We start from the raw sequence: 15,736 nt of genomic DNA on the forward strand, positions 1-15,736 counted from the left end.
CAAAATCAAAGACACACATCAACACATAACAAGAAGCAATAAAATGAAACTTTCCCACCAAGAACAGGAAAAGTTAATATATAAAAGTTTCTATAGTTAGTTTATTTACAACAATTTTTGTAATCACTATCAAATCAATATCAAGAATCTACTTTGAAACACATTTATTGATTTTTTTTTTTATCGAATTTCATCTCAACCTTCTTAAGTAAAATAAGAGTTGGGGTGCTATTATGCTACCAAATTAATCAACCAAAAATTAAATTGACAGAAACTGGTGACAGAAGAAGAAGACTTAGGTGTGGAAATGATGGTGAAGAGGAGATACAAGATAAGTGATGATAGATAATAGCTTCGTTTTGTTTAACCTTTTTATTTATTGTTGTGTGAGCAACTCAAGAAGTGTGCACCTCTCTCTGCTCTCTATGAATCTCACTTAGAAGAAAAGGAGTGAAGAGTGAGTGTGTGTTTCCACACGGCGGGAAACAGAATAATTTGGCCAATAACCCTCTCCCTCCAAATCAAACACACACAACACAACACAACACTTTTCTAATTCTCTCTCTTTTCTCCTTTCTCTCGCCCAAACCCTAACCAAGCTCGTTTCGCCATTTTCCTACCCTTGCACATGGCAGCGGCGTTCCAGGAAGGTGGCGGTGGCGACGACGACGCCACCATCGACGTGCACACCACGCGTGGCACTCCCATCCGGTACCTTCCCCTCGACCACCTCTACTCGGCAACGTCGCCCTGCCGCGTCACGGCCAGCGGATCCTCCAACGTCATGTCCAAGAAGGTCAAGGCTAGAAAGCTCACGGCGCTCGCGGCGCATCACCATTTCAACAACCACGACCACAAGAAAGCGACGTCGTCCTCATCGTCCTCCTCGCAGCCCCCTTCTTCCAAGCCTCCCTTGCTCTTCGTCTACTCGCGTCGGCGCAAGAGGCATTCCCCTTCCACGGCGCCGTTTTACGATTCGCTTTGCAAAACCGAAGGCGAGGTGAATGCGGACGAGAATGAGAATGAGAAGAGGCTGCTGAAGAAGAGGAAAATTGGGAGCACTGAGCTGGAGAGACTGGGCGTGGATTTGAACACTGCGATTGGGGATGTTGACGGACCTCGATTGAGGGAATGCCGAAACCAATTCGGGAATTCTGGTGCTGCTGGGAATTTTAAGTGTGGTTCCTTGGAGAATTTGCCGAAAGGGTCGCCTGATTCTCGTCCTGTGAAGAAATGGATCGGGTAATTTACTTCTTCTTAGTCTGTATTTGGTGCATTGCGAGAGAAAACGTTGCTCTTGTGGAAATTGGGGATTCGTGGGTCTGCTTTGTAGTTTTCTGGGTTTTAAGTAAAAATAAAGTATTGCTGTTTGGACTGTAGAAATACAAGGTCGGAGCATTTGAGCTTTTGCTTGAATTTCAGCTTCTAGTTTTGTTGTTGGAATGGGGAAAATTTAATTGAGTAAATGTTCTTGGAGGGTCTGCTTGGGAATTCTGTGAGTTGAGAAAGTATTGCATGTTTAAACCTTGGCCCAAATAGATGTTCGTGAATTTGAGCTTTTACTTGAAGTTCTGCTTCGTGTTTTGTTGGAGGGAGGGGAAATCTTAATCGTTAGATCTCATTTGCGGAAAAGGAATATTTTGTCTTTTTGCTTTTAATATTTATTTTCAAATGCAGTGCTTGTTTGTACTGAAGGAATTAAAGTTTCGTAAGGTTGTGATATAGTTAGTGTGTAGGAGGGAAGTAAAATGTTTAGTTCTTGGATAGGTTGTGATGTTTTTGTTTTCATGGGTTTGTGATTTCTGCATGGTAGAAGAAAACCTTACATGATTGTTTATTGCACTTACTGCAGGTTGAGTTTTGATAATGCTGATCCTGAGGTGTTTATTGGATTACGTTGCAAGGTAATATTTTGTAACTTTTACACTGTATGTTCATTCCATTGAGTTTGTTCATGTAATTACGGGTTTTTGATGTTGGACCTTGTTTTCTGCAGGTTTATTGGCCCATGGATTTGAAAGCGTATACTGGTTATGTCAGAAGTTATGACAAGGAAACTAAGATACATCATGTATGGCCCTTAATTATCTAAATTATCACTTGAATGATATGAATAGCTTTGATGTATGTATTTGACATTACTGGACTTAATTGAAATTTCATCCTTTCATTAATAATAATTATGTGCAGGTCAAGTATGATGACGGAGATGAGGAAAATTTAATTCTTTCAAATGAAAATATAAGATTCCATGTTTCCCGTGATGAGGTGAAACATTTAAAATTGAATTTTGCCAAAGTTCGTGACAATAATGTCTCTGATTATGATGTTGAGGAGATGCTTGCAATGGCTGCAAGTTTGGATGATTGTCAAGACTTTGAGCCTGGGGATATCATATGGGCTAAGCTGACAGGTTTGTGCTCAATCTTATTTTGTTCCATTTGCGACGGTTTTACGTGGAAACCTTTATTTGATTTGACTTCCTATCTTTTAGAATTTTAGTGCACCACTTCTTTAAATAAGTGTTATTTTTGCTGCATTGATTTCATATGTGATATGGTAAATCATTAATTTGTATCTGGTATCATATGAAGTAGACTGGTATTCAGTCTATCACACGGTTCTCAAATTCAAGCAGTAAAGTTGAACTTAATATGGTAAATTATTAACTTGTATCTGATATCATACTGAAGGAGGCTGGTATGCAGTCTATCCTCCACGTTAAAACAAATCTCACATCATAGGAGAACGCAGAATATAATAAATTTTATTGTTACCAATGTTTTACATCCTTCTTTTAAACTCTATTTTCAGGACATCACAGTATGTCCAGTTACTATTAGGTTTTGTTAATTTTGTAACATCCCCGTGTCTTTTTATTATTTTGCAGGCCATGCAATGTGGCCGGCTGTTGTTTTGGATGAATCACTTGCTAGAAACTGTAAGGGTTTAAAGATGATTTTGGGAGGAAGATCAGTTCCTGTCCAATTTTTTGGCACCCATGACTTTGCAAGGTTTGATATTCTGTGAAAATTAAAAAAAAATGATGTTTTCAATGTTTTAGTGGGAGACTTTTATCTCTATACTGTATTATTCTTTCCTCCTTTTAAGATGTGCATCTCTGTTGTATATTCTTCCTGTTTTCTAGGGTTAGAGTGCAACAGGTGAAATCATTTCTCAGTGGACTTCTTACCGATCTACACTCAAAATGCAAGAAACATAGTTTTATTGAAGGTTTAGAAGAGGCAAAAAGGTAATGTTAATCTTGCCTTTTCTTCTCTCGTTATCTGTTATCATATTTGTTAAATAGAACATCAAAAGTTGAGAACCATAAAATGATTCTATTCCCTTTTTACTAGACAAAATTAGTGCTAATTTGTATGTTTTGCTGTTTCAGCTTCTTATAATTTATCTATTGCGATTAAGTGTCTACTATAGAATATTGCATTGATGAATATGGAGATTATATATTAAACAGAAGAAGCAAGTTTGATAAACTTGTTTTCTTTTGTAATCACCTTACAATTGCTCGGCCTTTTCAGTTTTTTTTTTCTTGATTGGCGATCTTAAATTCATACAAGTTCACTATATCTAATGTGTGTGCTTTAGTTGCTGAAGGGAATTGTTAAGGAGTTGTGCTCATACATAATCTGCTAATTTAAATTAATGAGCTAAGCCTTCATTCTCTGCAATGTAGCATTTTCAAATCTCTCTAGGCATTGGTACTAGAAGTTCAACATGGTTGCTCAAATTTGTTTGTTTGCAATTTTTTTCTCAAACAGATATTTAAGTGAACAAAAACTTCCTTTGGAGATGATAGAGTTGCAGAAAAGATGTACAGCTGATAATTGTAACAATGTAAGTGGAGAGGATGGAGGATGTACAGATTCAGGTGATGAGTGTTTAAATGGCGAGAGGACTTTAATGGCTCTGGAAAACGTTGAAACTTTCCCTTACGTAGTAGGAGACCTCCAAATTCTAAGCCTTGGTAATTTTTCTTGATTACCATTGTTTAAGTATTTATGTATTCCCAAGAGTTTCTCCATGTCAATCCTTTTATACCTGATTGAATCTTTAATTTATTAATCGTGCAATGTAGTTATGTTTCTAATTTTCCTTACGGATTTTCAAGACAACCTCAAAACATAACCTTTTACTGTTTACTCTCTTCAACTCTGTAATCTTCTTTTCATAGGATAGATTAAGGATTTGGAAATACTTCCTTGGATACATAAATAGCTTGGTTATTTAGCTAGTAGTGGCTGCCAAGTGGCCAGTGCAATCAAAGGGATGTTAATAACTTCTTTTTTTATTCAGGAAAAATAGTTAAAGATTCTGCATTCAGGGATGGAAAATTCATCTGGCCTGAAGGGTACACAGCAGTGAGGAAGTTTACTTCAGTTACTGGTGAAACATTTATTATTTCTGTTGTTTGGGATGTTGAATTGTCATGTTCTTTTGGTTGTTTTTTGAATCTTCAGTCAAAATTGTCTTATTCTTCTTATATAATATCTTAATTCTTCTAGTTCTGATTTATAGTTTTTTACCTTCCATGATCTTCTTTTTTTGTTGTCTAGACCCAGAAGTTTTTGCTCCTTATAAGATGGAGGTGTTGAGAGATCCAGAATCCAAAGTTCGTCCTCTGTTTAGAGTGACAGTTGATGGTGGCGAGCAGGTTGGTTTTTACTATAAGAGTTTATTTGTTTTTTCTTTATAAGAAATTATTTTTTTATTCGTCCTAGTTTGCATTTTTACTCTCGAGTCTGACAACCTTGCCTGTAAATATATTGATTTCACCATCTTTGACATATGCCAGCCCTTTTCCTTTTAAAAATTACTTTGTAATTTTTTGTTTCTAATGACAGAAATTAAGATCCATGGTGGCATACTGTTTGCATCTTTAATAGCAGGATTTATATGTTTGTTTGGTAGTTGTTATATTACTTAGCAAACTTCCTCTACTTGTTGACTTGGTTTCCCCTTGGCTTCCACAAGATAGTAAGATACTATAAGATAATTTCCCATGCCAATGATGTGTTAATCATGTTATGATGAATGTTTGGTGCAGTTCAATGGTAATACTCCATCTGCTTGTTGGAGCGAGGTATTCAAAAAGATAAAAAAAATGGAAAAGAATGCTTCTGAAGGCACTCTTGCTGAAGGTGGGGTAGAAAAGGGCTATGAATCTGGGTCTGATATGTTTGGTTTCTCCAATCCTAAGGTGCTTAAACTTATAAAGGTATGTTCTTTAATTATAAGTTAGTTCTTTGTTTTGTTTTGATCTGGGACATGAAGTCAATAATTTAGAAACTAATGGAATTAATTAACCTGAAAATGTTATAATTTATTGCACGTTAAGACATAGTTAGCTGTAGAGTGTTGGTTTTTTATATAGCTCAATGGTTTATCAATTCATGTAGTAGGATAAAACTTGGTTGTTGTTGTATTAAGTTGACACTTTTTCTTTCATTGCCAATCTAGTCACATGCTTCTCTTCTGCCCAATATTCTGTTTCTTTTTTTGATTTTTTATTGGCTGCATATGATTATTGCTTAGCTTCATCTTTGTCATTATGCTATATTCAAGTTCTTCAGCCAACCAAGTGTTTTTGCTAGAATACATGTACTTTTCAAGTTGTGTACCTGATGTTTTCTTTTTACTGAAAGAAGTGTTGTTATTTTCAGGGATTGTCTAAATCGAAAATCTCTTCAAAGAATTCATTTTGCAAGTTAGGTTCCCAAAGACATAATAACTTGCCTCTTGGTTATAGACAAGTTCATATTAACTGGTTTGACCTCGATAAGTGCAACGTGTGCCACATGGATGAGGTAGAGTTTCCTTTTCCTTTTCAATCCTCTAGAGCTCCTGCTTGTTGTTTTATATACTTGCATGCTCTTTTAGTCTCAATTTTTGTTACTTGTTTCTCCCTTCTCCTGTGGTTTAAATTCATTCTAAGGAAATAGAAATATTATTCCCTTGCAATACGTGCCTCATGGACCAGGTAGGGTTTTGTTTTCCTCTTCAATCCTTTACAGCTCCTGCTTGTTATTTTTTATGATTGCATGCTCTTTTGTTGCAATTGTATTTCTCCTTTCTCCCAGGTTCAAATTCATTATGACAATATAAATGTTATTACCTATGCTGTTTGCTTGCTTATAATTTTACCTCATGTTTTGCTTGCTAAATGGCAGTTATTTATCTTGTAGGAGTATGAGAACAATCTGTTTCTGCAGTGTGACAAGTGCAGAATGATGGTATGGCTTCTGTAAATTTTTTGTTCATTGCCCTCAATGACAAGTACTGCTTATTAGAGCTGTACTACTCCATCCATTTATTGATTTTGAAATGTAAATTATAATGTTCATTTAGGTCCATGCTAGATGTTATGGAGAACTAGAACCTGTTAATGGGGTGCTATGGTTATGCAACTTATGTCGTTCAGGAGCTCCACCTCCACCTTGCTGCTTATGTCCACTCATAGGTATGCTGGAATGTTTAAATATATGTGCGGAATTAAAAATTGAATTGTATGTCTTTGGTATTTAATGGAGTTTGTTCTAGGTGGTGCAATGAAGCCTACTACAGATGGCCGGTGGGCTCATTTGGCTTGTGCCATGTGGATACCTGGTTTGTTTGTCTATGACTTTATTTACTCTTTTTTACTCCTTAATCTGGATATGTCTTCTAAGTGTTAACATTTTTGCCAGAAACTTGCTTAGCTGATGTCAAGAGAATGGAGCCTATTGATGGTTTGAGTAGAATCAGCAAGGTAGGCTTTCATTGTTAACTATTCTAATCACTTTCTATTTTCTTTTGTTTATCTTTTGTCTTGAAGTTTTTGGCTGCAAACATCTTTGTTAGTTTTTCTTTTTTACCAAATTGCTTGTGTCAATGTTTTTATCATGAGTGTTAAAACTACAAGCTGCAATTTCATTTGCTTTCCTTTTAATTCTGTATCTGAACAGGACCGCTGGAAGTTGCTATGCAGCATATGTGGTGTATCTTATGGTGCCTGCATCCAAGTAAGTAGTATGAGTTTTAAATTAAAGAGTAGTTTAAGCTAGAATTTTTCTTGGTCAATAGGTAGGATATTCTTAATAGCCAGATAAAAAAATCTGTTTCCTAATCCACATCAAATGATCAATTAACAACCTTATACCTAAAGTGACAATATAAACGTGTGAATTTCAGTGTTAATTTTTGAAATGATTGTGTGGGGAATCATAATAGGTTCGAGCTTTAGGACCTACTACAAATATATAAAAATGGTCAAGATTACACTCAAGCAAAACTAATATTGAACATCAATGTTGATTATAGAGTTCAATATTAGCTTGTCTTACTCGCACTTGATGTACACTATAGGTGTGTTTGTGCATGTATGTATGTATGGCTTCTTAACTAGCATTTGTTACATTAAGAGATTTCTGTTTTTTTTTTTTTTAAAAAATTTGATTGTTTTTTTCCTAACGTTAATCCTGCAGTGTTCAAATAGTTCTTGCCGAGTAGCATATCATCCACTCTGTGCACGTGCTGCTGGCCTCTGCGTTGAGGTATTTATCTACCCACTTGATACAGTTATTATCCAAAAATATACGTTATTGCCTATTTATTTATTTTTATTATTTTATTTATAGCTTGAAAATGAGGACAGGCTCTATCTACTTTCTGTTGATGATGATGAAGATCAGTGCATACGCTTACTTTCTTTCTGCAAGAAACATAGGCAGCCGTCTAATGAACATTCTGTTGCTGATGATCGTATAGTTCGAGTTGCTGGTCTATGTTCAGACTATGAACCACCACCCAATCCATCTGGTTGTGCTCGAAGTGGTATGATGTTGGACACTTGTTTTACTAAAGCAAATTGAATTTTTCAAAATATTTGCTAGCTTAACCTCCAGCAACCAAGAAAAGGAAATAGAAATTATGTTTTTGTGATCTGTAATTAATTAGCTTTTGCCTTGTTACTTTGCTATTTTATGTAAATACTTGTTCATGTTCATCATTTTGGAGCTTGCAATCTTTAGCTCAGTTCCACTTATTTCCAATTTAACATAAACTGAGTTGATTAGCATATCACACACTTTGATTCATACTGGACTAGTGGCAAGCGTACTCAAATTACATTGCTTGAAATTGGTTTACTTTTGATTTGATTGGGTCTACAATTGACTGTTTATTAAACAGTTTTGGGATCCATCTGGAAAGGGAAATAGGTGTGTGCTAGGGCAGGGTGGCAGAGTAGCTAAGCTGATGCGTAAAATGCCCTATGACAGTTCCAAGTCACCCATTTATTGAATCTGGAAAATCAGCCGATGAATACATGCAATCTCAAAATCAATCATTTCTCAATTGAATGGGTTATTTTGCTACGTTACAAGTAATACTAGTGCATCTCTTGCTCAAGTTCTTCGTTGTCCAGTTTGTTATACCATTTTTCGGATGTTTTTTGCATTAATTCTTCTGATGCTTAGGTAGAGGCCAGGAAGACACATGTATAAGGTTAACATATCTGCATTGTTTCCAGTACACCAAATAATTCCATGTTGTTTAATAATCGGGGCTAAGGGTGATTTTGTAAATAATCTTCTCCTTTAATCTATCGAGATGCATTTAAAGCACAAAATTGCGAGGTTCAAAACTAATGTCAAAGTGGATAATACCTTGAATGCAATGATCCTAACAATGCTAATGGATTAGAGGTTGAAATATTGACCCTAAGAGAAGGGCGTAAGCCTTACACAATGGCTGAAATACCCTATAGCCCCCTTAATATCAATTGGGAGGTTGTTGTTATGATATACCAAAACAGTTTTGCATAGCTTAGGAATCAAGATTAAGTATAGTCATCTTTTTAGTATAAAAGTGTGATTGAGGCACTGAACATCAAAATGATAATGTCTTGTATTGGGCTATGGGTATGCTAATGAGTCTCCTTTTGCACTTGATGAGTTTTGCATTTTAGCTCTGTTACTATATTTTTAAAGATAATTTTATTAAATAAGGTTTGTTTTTATTGTTGGCAGAACCATATGATTACTTTGGCAGGAGAGGTCGAAAAGAACCTGAAGCACTTGCAGCTGCATCATTGAAACGATTGTTTGTGGAGAATCAGCCTTACATAGTAGGTGGATACTGCCAGCATGGAGCATTAAACGACCCAGAGCCTTCTGGGAGAGGAGTCTGCTCTAAATTCTTTTGTAGCCAACAAAGGCTAAGAACATCTCTGATTGACACATCAAACAACATACTTTCTATCTCTGAAAAATATAAGTACATGAGGGAAACTTTTCGGAAGCGGCTTGCATTTGGTAGGAATAATTCTATCAATATATATATATATATATATATATATATATATATATTCGAAAATAGTTGGGGAAAGGGGAATTATGTACTCTTTTGCATAGTTGACTATTACTTATCAGGGTTGTTGTTTGAGATTTAACTATGGAGTGTTCCTGTCTTACATTAAATTAAATATTTTATTTTTTCAAGGGAAATCAAGAATTCATGGATTTGGCATCTTTGCAAAGCATCCACATAAAGGTGGAGACATGGTAAGGAGAATATTTTCCATTTGCATTATCTATTGTTGGAGCATTTTATATATTTAAGGGTGGACATATTTATTTTATTTATTCAGGTGATTGAATACACTGGTGAACTTGTTAGACCGCCAATAGCTGATCGGAGAGAGCACTTTATATACAATTCATTGGTGGTAAGTATTCTGAATTATCAAATGAGTTTGTATGGAAGGGAACATAATTTTAGTATATCAATTTCAAGCACTTTATATGCAATCCATTAATAGTTTATATTAATAGTAATATAGATTTCAACCTAATAAATGCTTCTGATGGAAGGGGACATAATTTTGATAGCTCTAAAATCTTCAACTAAAAGAGACAGTAGATCTAGAACCTTTGATTGTCAATATGAGCACCTTCTGCCACAAACGAGATAGTATCAGTGCCATTTATAAAGGATGTAGTAACCTGTGCTTCTTTCCCTTATGCAGGGTGCTGGAACATATATGTTTCGGATTGATGATGAACGAGTCATTGATGCTACTAGAGCGGGAAGCATTGCTCATTTAATAAATCATTCTTGTGCAGTACGTTTTTTTTTCTAATTTAATTATATATTTTTCATGATTTCATCTGTTGCTTGTTAATAATTGCCATTTTAATAAGCCTTCTTATTTTGGTGTATGAAATTCACTTGATGTACCCTTTTTTAGCTTACTATGTGAAGACTGGAGCCTGCAGGAGTTTCTAATTTTTAATATTGGGGGGTTTGTATGCCTGATTTAAGATATGTATATTATTGCTTTGGTTAACACTCGTATATGCTAGTTTACAACAAATGTTCTACTATTGACCCATAGTAGCAAATTGACTGCGATAAAGCTGTCTTCTCAGTTTTCTGGCCACTAAAATAGTCTTATCAGTTTTCTGACATCACACAACACTTTCCAGCTATTTTCTCTGAAGATTTTCATTGTTGGGCTGACCCCTGACTTTTACAATGTTTCTCCTCTGTCTGGAACTGTTTGTTTTTGGTTCTGTGCTCTCCTGTTTTTCTATGCTCCACCCTTTAATTCTTTTATTCTAATTGGGCATGATCTTCACAAGCATCAGCTTTATTGGCTTCATCCATCCTTATGAATATCTTAACTTTTATGTTTTTTTTTCAACATATATACACTTGTTGCATAAATTATGTAATGTGTACCTTGACTTAAAAATACCAGCAATCTTGCTACCTGATATATAGCTGCTTCGTGCCACTATATTGAGCTGACTACTATGCTGCTGAAATTAGTTTGGAAATACTGTATTGGAACTTGTTTATTTACTGAGGAACTCATGCAGCTTTATTTTGGTTGCTTACCTGTATAATATTTTTTATGCAGCCAAATTGCTATTCAAGAGTAATAAGTGTTAATGGCGATGAGCATATTATAATATTTGCGAAGAGGGACATTAAACAGTGGGAAGAGCTCACTTATGATTATAGGTTTCCCTCTTCTCTAAATGAGTACTAAAACTCCTTTTTTTTGTTGGGATTAGTTGTTTGTGTTCCATTACACTCTGCAAATATTGTAATTCAAATTGAATATTGTGCTGACTTTCTCTGATTCATTTGACAGATTTTTCTCAATTGACGAACGGCTTTCTTGTTACTGTGGCTTCCCAAAGTGCCGAGGTATAGTAAATGATACAGAAGCAGAAGAGCGAGCTGCTACCCTATATGCACCACGAAGGGAATTAATAGATTGGAGAGGAGAATGAGGTAACCAATAGTGTATTTCTTGTCTTTCGAGTTTGGTCAATATTGAAGTTTCCAAGCATTACTTTATTGACATGGATTATTAGGGTGGGGCTGAACGTGCTTGCTTTACCATCTGTTTGGGTATATAGTTTCTTTTGTCAAAAGCTCACTTCACAATCTGCAGTATAAGCAATTAAGGCCAGAGGGAGCAGTTCATATTATGAAAATTTAAAGAGTGGTTCTTTAGGATGCTTGATTCACTTTTAATTCATAATATTTTGAGGAAATTTGCTAAATTTGGTTTTAGGGAAGATTTAGTTTAGTTTAGTTTGTTTTTGGTGTTGCTACTCAACCTTTTTTGTCAGGTTTTCTTCCTTTTGGTTTTTTGGAGATTTTAGTGCTTTATTTTTTCTTTACTTTATATTTTATTGTCTATATTGGATCTTTCTATTTAAAAAAATTGACCTAATTTGAGCATGTTGACACAAGGCCATGCTAGCAGGGTTAAATTTGTCCTTGACACTTGATACTTAATTGTATGTACTGCCAGTGTAACATTTCACTGGTGCGGGCTAAACAGTAGCATTTATACGGTACTATAGCAGTTCCATGTGGATGATGTTCAATATCCTAAGAATGACCTCCAATATTATTGCTGTAGGGGCATTTTATGGAGGTAATTTTGGGTAAAATAGGGTTACATTAGAGCTTCTAGAAATCCCTTCAAAAGTTAATACCTAGCAAACAGTGTTGCATGACCACCTTGTGACCCTCTGGTGACTGACAACAACCATTTAGCACTTTTTTACTTCTCTCTTATCATTATTAGTTTATCTTTTTATTTAATAACAGTTTATGACTTCTCTCCTCAGTATCAGTTTATTTATTTATTTAATCCACTTTTCCCTTGTAATCTTTTTCTCATCATTTGGATATTCTCACCAATCTTTCTTGTGTTTTTGTCTCACTGAGTTTTGTTTTTACTATTTTCCTTTTGTTTTAAACCTAGTTTGACTATTAGTTTTTTTTTTCTCTGGCTGTATTTCTGAGGTTTCTTTGCATTAGAAGATTTTCATTTTTGTTGCAACCTCACGTTTTATTGATTCTGGTGATTAAACGTGTTCTTACTTTTTAATTCACTTGTAGCCACTTTTACTATTCATCATTCCACCCTATTTTGTCCCCTTTATTTTTGGCTATTCATCATTCCACCCTATTTTTCTCCTTTATTGATTTTATTTTATTTTTGCAGATTTTTAACTCTAATATTATGTAAGTTCGTTCTGAAGATGAATTGTTTGTCCAACAACTTCTGTCATGGATTCTACCATTTTCTTGAAAGGACAGTGTTGTACATAGCACATCTGATTCTTCCCATTGTTTCGTCATAACCCCAACTGATCCCCAACTGAGCGGTTTGTGTTTGCTCAATGAGGTTTCCATTGGAGTTCTGGTTATAATGATTGGAAAGATGTACCAGACTTTTTACAAATGTTTCATTTGAAATTCATTGCCACAATTACGGCCGTTTAACTTCAACCAACTTGCTGAGATATTGTAACTTGTCATTGGATAGGTACAGTTGTAATTACTTCAAACCTTCATAAAAATGAAAAGAAATTGAGATTTCGAATGGAAGTACTTGCTGATTGTGTCCATGCCTCTGGAATTTAGGTATGACAAACCTGTATATATATAAATAGCATGAGTTATAGAAGTTAATATCATGCAAACTACAAAGAAAATCAAAACTTATACGGAACTGAATACATAACTGGACCATAAAGTGAGATCAAACACTACCAAAGTTATTAGTATATGCTGTTTATTTATTATTTGTCTGTTTTGGGATTGATGAACTATATTCAACCTTTTTAGTCTAAGTAGGATAATGATTCATATTAAAAGTTCCTGAAGTTGGATTTCCTTGGTTGACATTGGGTTTTATAAAATAAGCTGAATGAATGCTTGAATATATATTTTTGACTTGTACTATGTGGTTTCTTGTGATTTTAGAAATTATGCTTATTATAAATGGGACCTGGACGTAATTGGTAATTGGTAGGTTATGATACAAAGTTAATTCATCACTCGTCTTGATAAACTTTTTTTTTTTTTTAATTTCGTCATGTTAAACTCAGTTTCTATTGATGCTCTGATGGCATTTTACACCATCTCGATTTGTTAATTGAAGAGTGGAAGGTTGATTCAGTAGAAATTGATCATGTGCTTGAAAGTTCAAGATCGATTTATAATAAAATGCTTCAAGAGAGGTATGTACTCCTGGAATTGATCTTGATTTGAGAAGTTTTAAATTCTAATGGAGTGGTGGTTTATAAATTCTTGTAGCCAATGCTTTTTTTGGCAACTAACTGATTTAGTTGCTACAATATTCTAATTTTGAAGTTGGAATGTAGATTTCCTGTAAATTATAAGCTTCTAGTATATGAACTTTAACATTCAAAACTTTGTCTTTGTCCTGTTTCTGATAACATTCACAAATACCTTCTTTATTATTCAAGCAAGGCCTGTCTTTGAGGTTGTTCTAGCCTGAAAAGCATGAATAGCAATGTCATCTAATGTTTGTAGTTTGCTAATGTTTATGCTGATCACACACACAGATGGAACTCATAGATAGATTCCATCACTTATGCATGCCTATCTTTTTTTTTCTTCTATTGTTTCACTTTTTTTTACTATGTTGTAAAATTGTTTCCTTATTTTCATCTTATGTCTCCAATTATTATTTATCTACAATTTTAATCTAACATTTACCTTTTTTATACACTTTTTTTAACATTTTAATTAATTAAATTATTTATAATACTTATAATGAATATATTTAAGTCTATATAATTAAACTAAAAAAACACAACAAAAAATTAACAATTAAATCAAAATTACGAATTTTTAAAATAAAAAATAAAAAATCAATCGAATAATTAAACAACAGAACATAGTTACAATAAAATTCCTAAAAAATTATCCTATTTACAGCTTTTCTTCTTTCCTTTTACCTTTTTTTTGTCCTCACTTGTCCTTCCAAAACCAAGCATAACATAAATCTGTGATGATATCTCTTATCTAACATTGGAAAGTTGATGTGAAATGAAGCTGCTGAGTGCGATTGGTTCAATAATCATCCACGGATCTGCTCTTAATTCTTCTCCTCTCTGCCCAATATTTCATTGTTTATATTCATTGTTGATTAAATTTACAAGATTTGTAAATAAACATATGAGGGGTTGAATAACCCAGAAAGTCTTGTTCCCAATAAAATTATTTAACATAGTGTTTTCCTTCATGTTGTGTGAAAAAAACTGTGCTTAACAATATTTATAACATGTATTCAAAGTTGCTATTCTTCTTATTATTACTTCTGAATCTGATTAGCTCAGAAATTAGGAGTAATAAAGGTAGTTGGGCATCGATGAGTCACTTTCTGAATAAAGGGTGTTTTAGATTTGACATTACATGGGTTGGAACTTGGAATAACTGCTTAAATAACACAACTTGCAAAATTCACAAACTAGGATTTTAGATTACTCCTCCCTTCCCAACCACAAGAATTTGAAGGTTAACTTTTTCTTTTATCAATAAAAAATAAAAAATATGAAATATTATAGAAATGTTTCGTTAACACATATTATAATTCTTGTATAGGTTGACTTTTTAAAATTGGATTAAATAGTTAATTTCCATTGCGATCAAATTGTTTATTTTTGAGAAAAATTTCATACATCCTCACTAAAATCTTTGGTGATTTTGATTGTATTTCATGAAATTTAAGTATCTGTTGTAACAATCTTTTATCAAAGATAATTTTTCAACTTGATTTCATAATGGATCATAATTAAGAAATGAGATTTTCAAAAAAAAAAAGATTAATAAAAAAGGTTAAATTATTATTATTATTTTATTTATTTATGTTATTAAATTTGATTTTGAAGAAAAATAGTTATATTGTCATATTTTTGAAACTTAGAGAATTGATTTTTTTTATTGAAAATACTACTAACTAAATAAATAATGACAAAAAAAAGTTAACTAGATTTCTTAATATTAAGATTTAAAATTATATATTTATTCAATAAAAAATAAAAACCTATTAAAAGAGACATTTGAAATCTCTCAATCCTCCGTCTACAAACTTTTTAAACAATACAACTATACATTTGATTATAAACTTTTTACTTAAATATTAATGGAAAAATCATTTTTAATTTATTAAACCAGCGTAACGCACCACTAGTCATTATTTATATAGAAAAAAAATGATATAATTAAATAATACGAAAAAATATTAAAATAATATTAAGAATTATAACGTAATTATATGAAAAAAAAATAAAATAAAAATAAAAAAAATAAATATATATATATATATATATATATATATATATATATATAAACATTTAAGAGGAAAGAAAGAATAACAGAATATTAATGAGAA

The 15,736-nt window shown here is 33.4% G+C and overlaps 1 protein-coding gene across 1 annotated transcript; it reads left to right on the forward strand.

Moving 5' to 3' along the window:
* Window positions 1–233: 233 nt before the first annotated feature.
* On the forward strand, window positions 234–12,921 carry LOC137824182 (histone H3-lysine(4) N-trimethyltransferase ATX1). Its single transcript, XM_068629668.2, has 25 exons — window positions 234–1,242; window positions 1,853–1,904; window positions 1,997–2,071; window positions 2,191–2,413; window positions 2,891–3,014; window positions 3,149–3,253; window positions 3,783–3,988; window positions 4,318–4,407; window positions 4,578–4,675; window positions 5,069–5,239; window positions 5,685–5,828; window positions 6,207–6,254; window positions 6,370–6,481; window positions 6,562–6,627; window positions 6,708–6,769; window positions 6,966–7,022; window positions 7,485–7,553; window positions 7,638–7,833; window positions 9,030–9,314; window positions 9,502–9,563; window positions 9,650–9,727; window positions 10,028–10,123; window positions 10,925–11,028; window positions 11,162–11,304; window positions 12,536–12,921. Exons 1-24 carry the CDS (start codon window positions 629–631, stop codon window positions 11,301–11,303), a joined length of 3,279 nt encoding a protein of 1,092 aa, XP_068485769.2. The 5' UTR covers window positions 234–628; the 3' UTR covers window position 11,304; window positions 12,536–12,921.
* The last annotated feature ends 2,815 nt before the right edge of the window (window positions 12,922–15,736 follow it).

The sequence above is a fragment of the Phaseolus vulgaris genome, chromosome 8 (genome assembly GCF_051622355.1).
Source record: "Phaseolus vulgaris cultivar YP4 chromosome 8, ASM5162235v1, whole genome shotgun sequence".
Classification (NCBI taxonomy): Eukaryota; Viridiplantae; Streptophyta; class Magnoliopsida; order Fabales; family Fabaceae; genus Phaseolus; species Phaseolus vulgaris.

Excerpts from the sequence above, each read along its gene's own strand:
- LOC137824182 (XM_068629668.2), top strand. The coding sequence starts at position 629 with ATGGCAGCGGCGTTCCAGGAAGGTGGCGGTGGCGACGACGACGCCACC. Across the intron at positions 3,015-3,148 it reads GGCACCCATGACTTTGCAAG|GGTTAGAGTGCAACAGGTGA; the intron begins GTTTGATATTCT and ends CCTGTTTTCTAG. Across the intron at positions 5,240-5,684 it reads AGGTGCTTAAACTTATAAAG|GGATTGTCTAAATCGAAAAT; the intron begins GTATGTTCTTTA and ends TGTTATTTTCAG.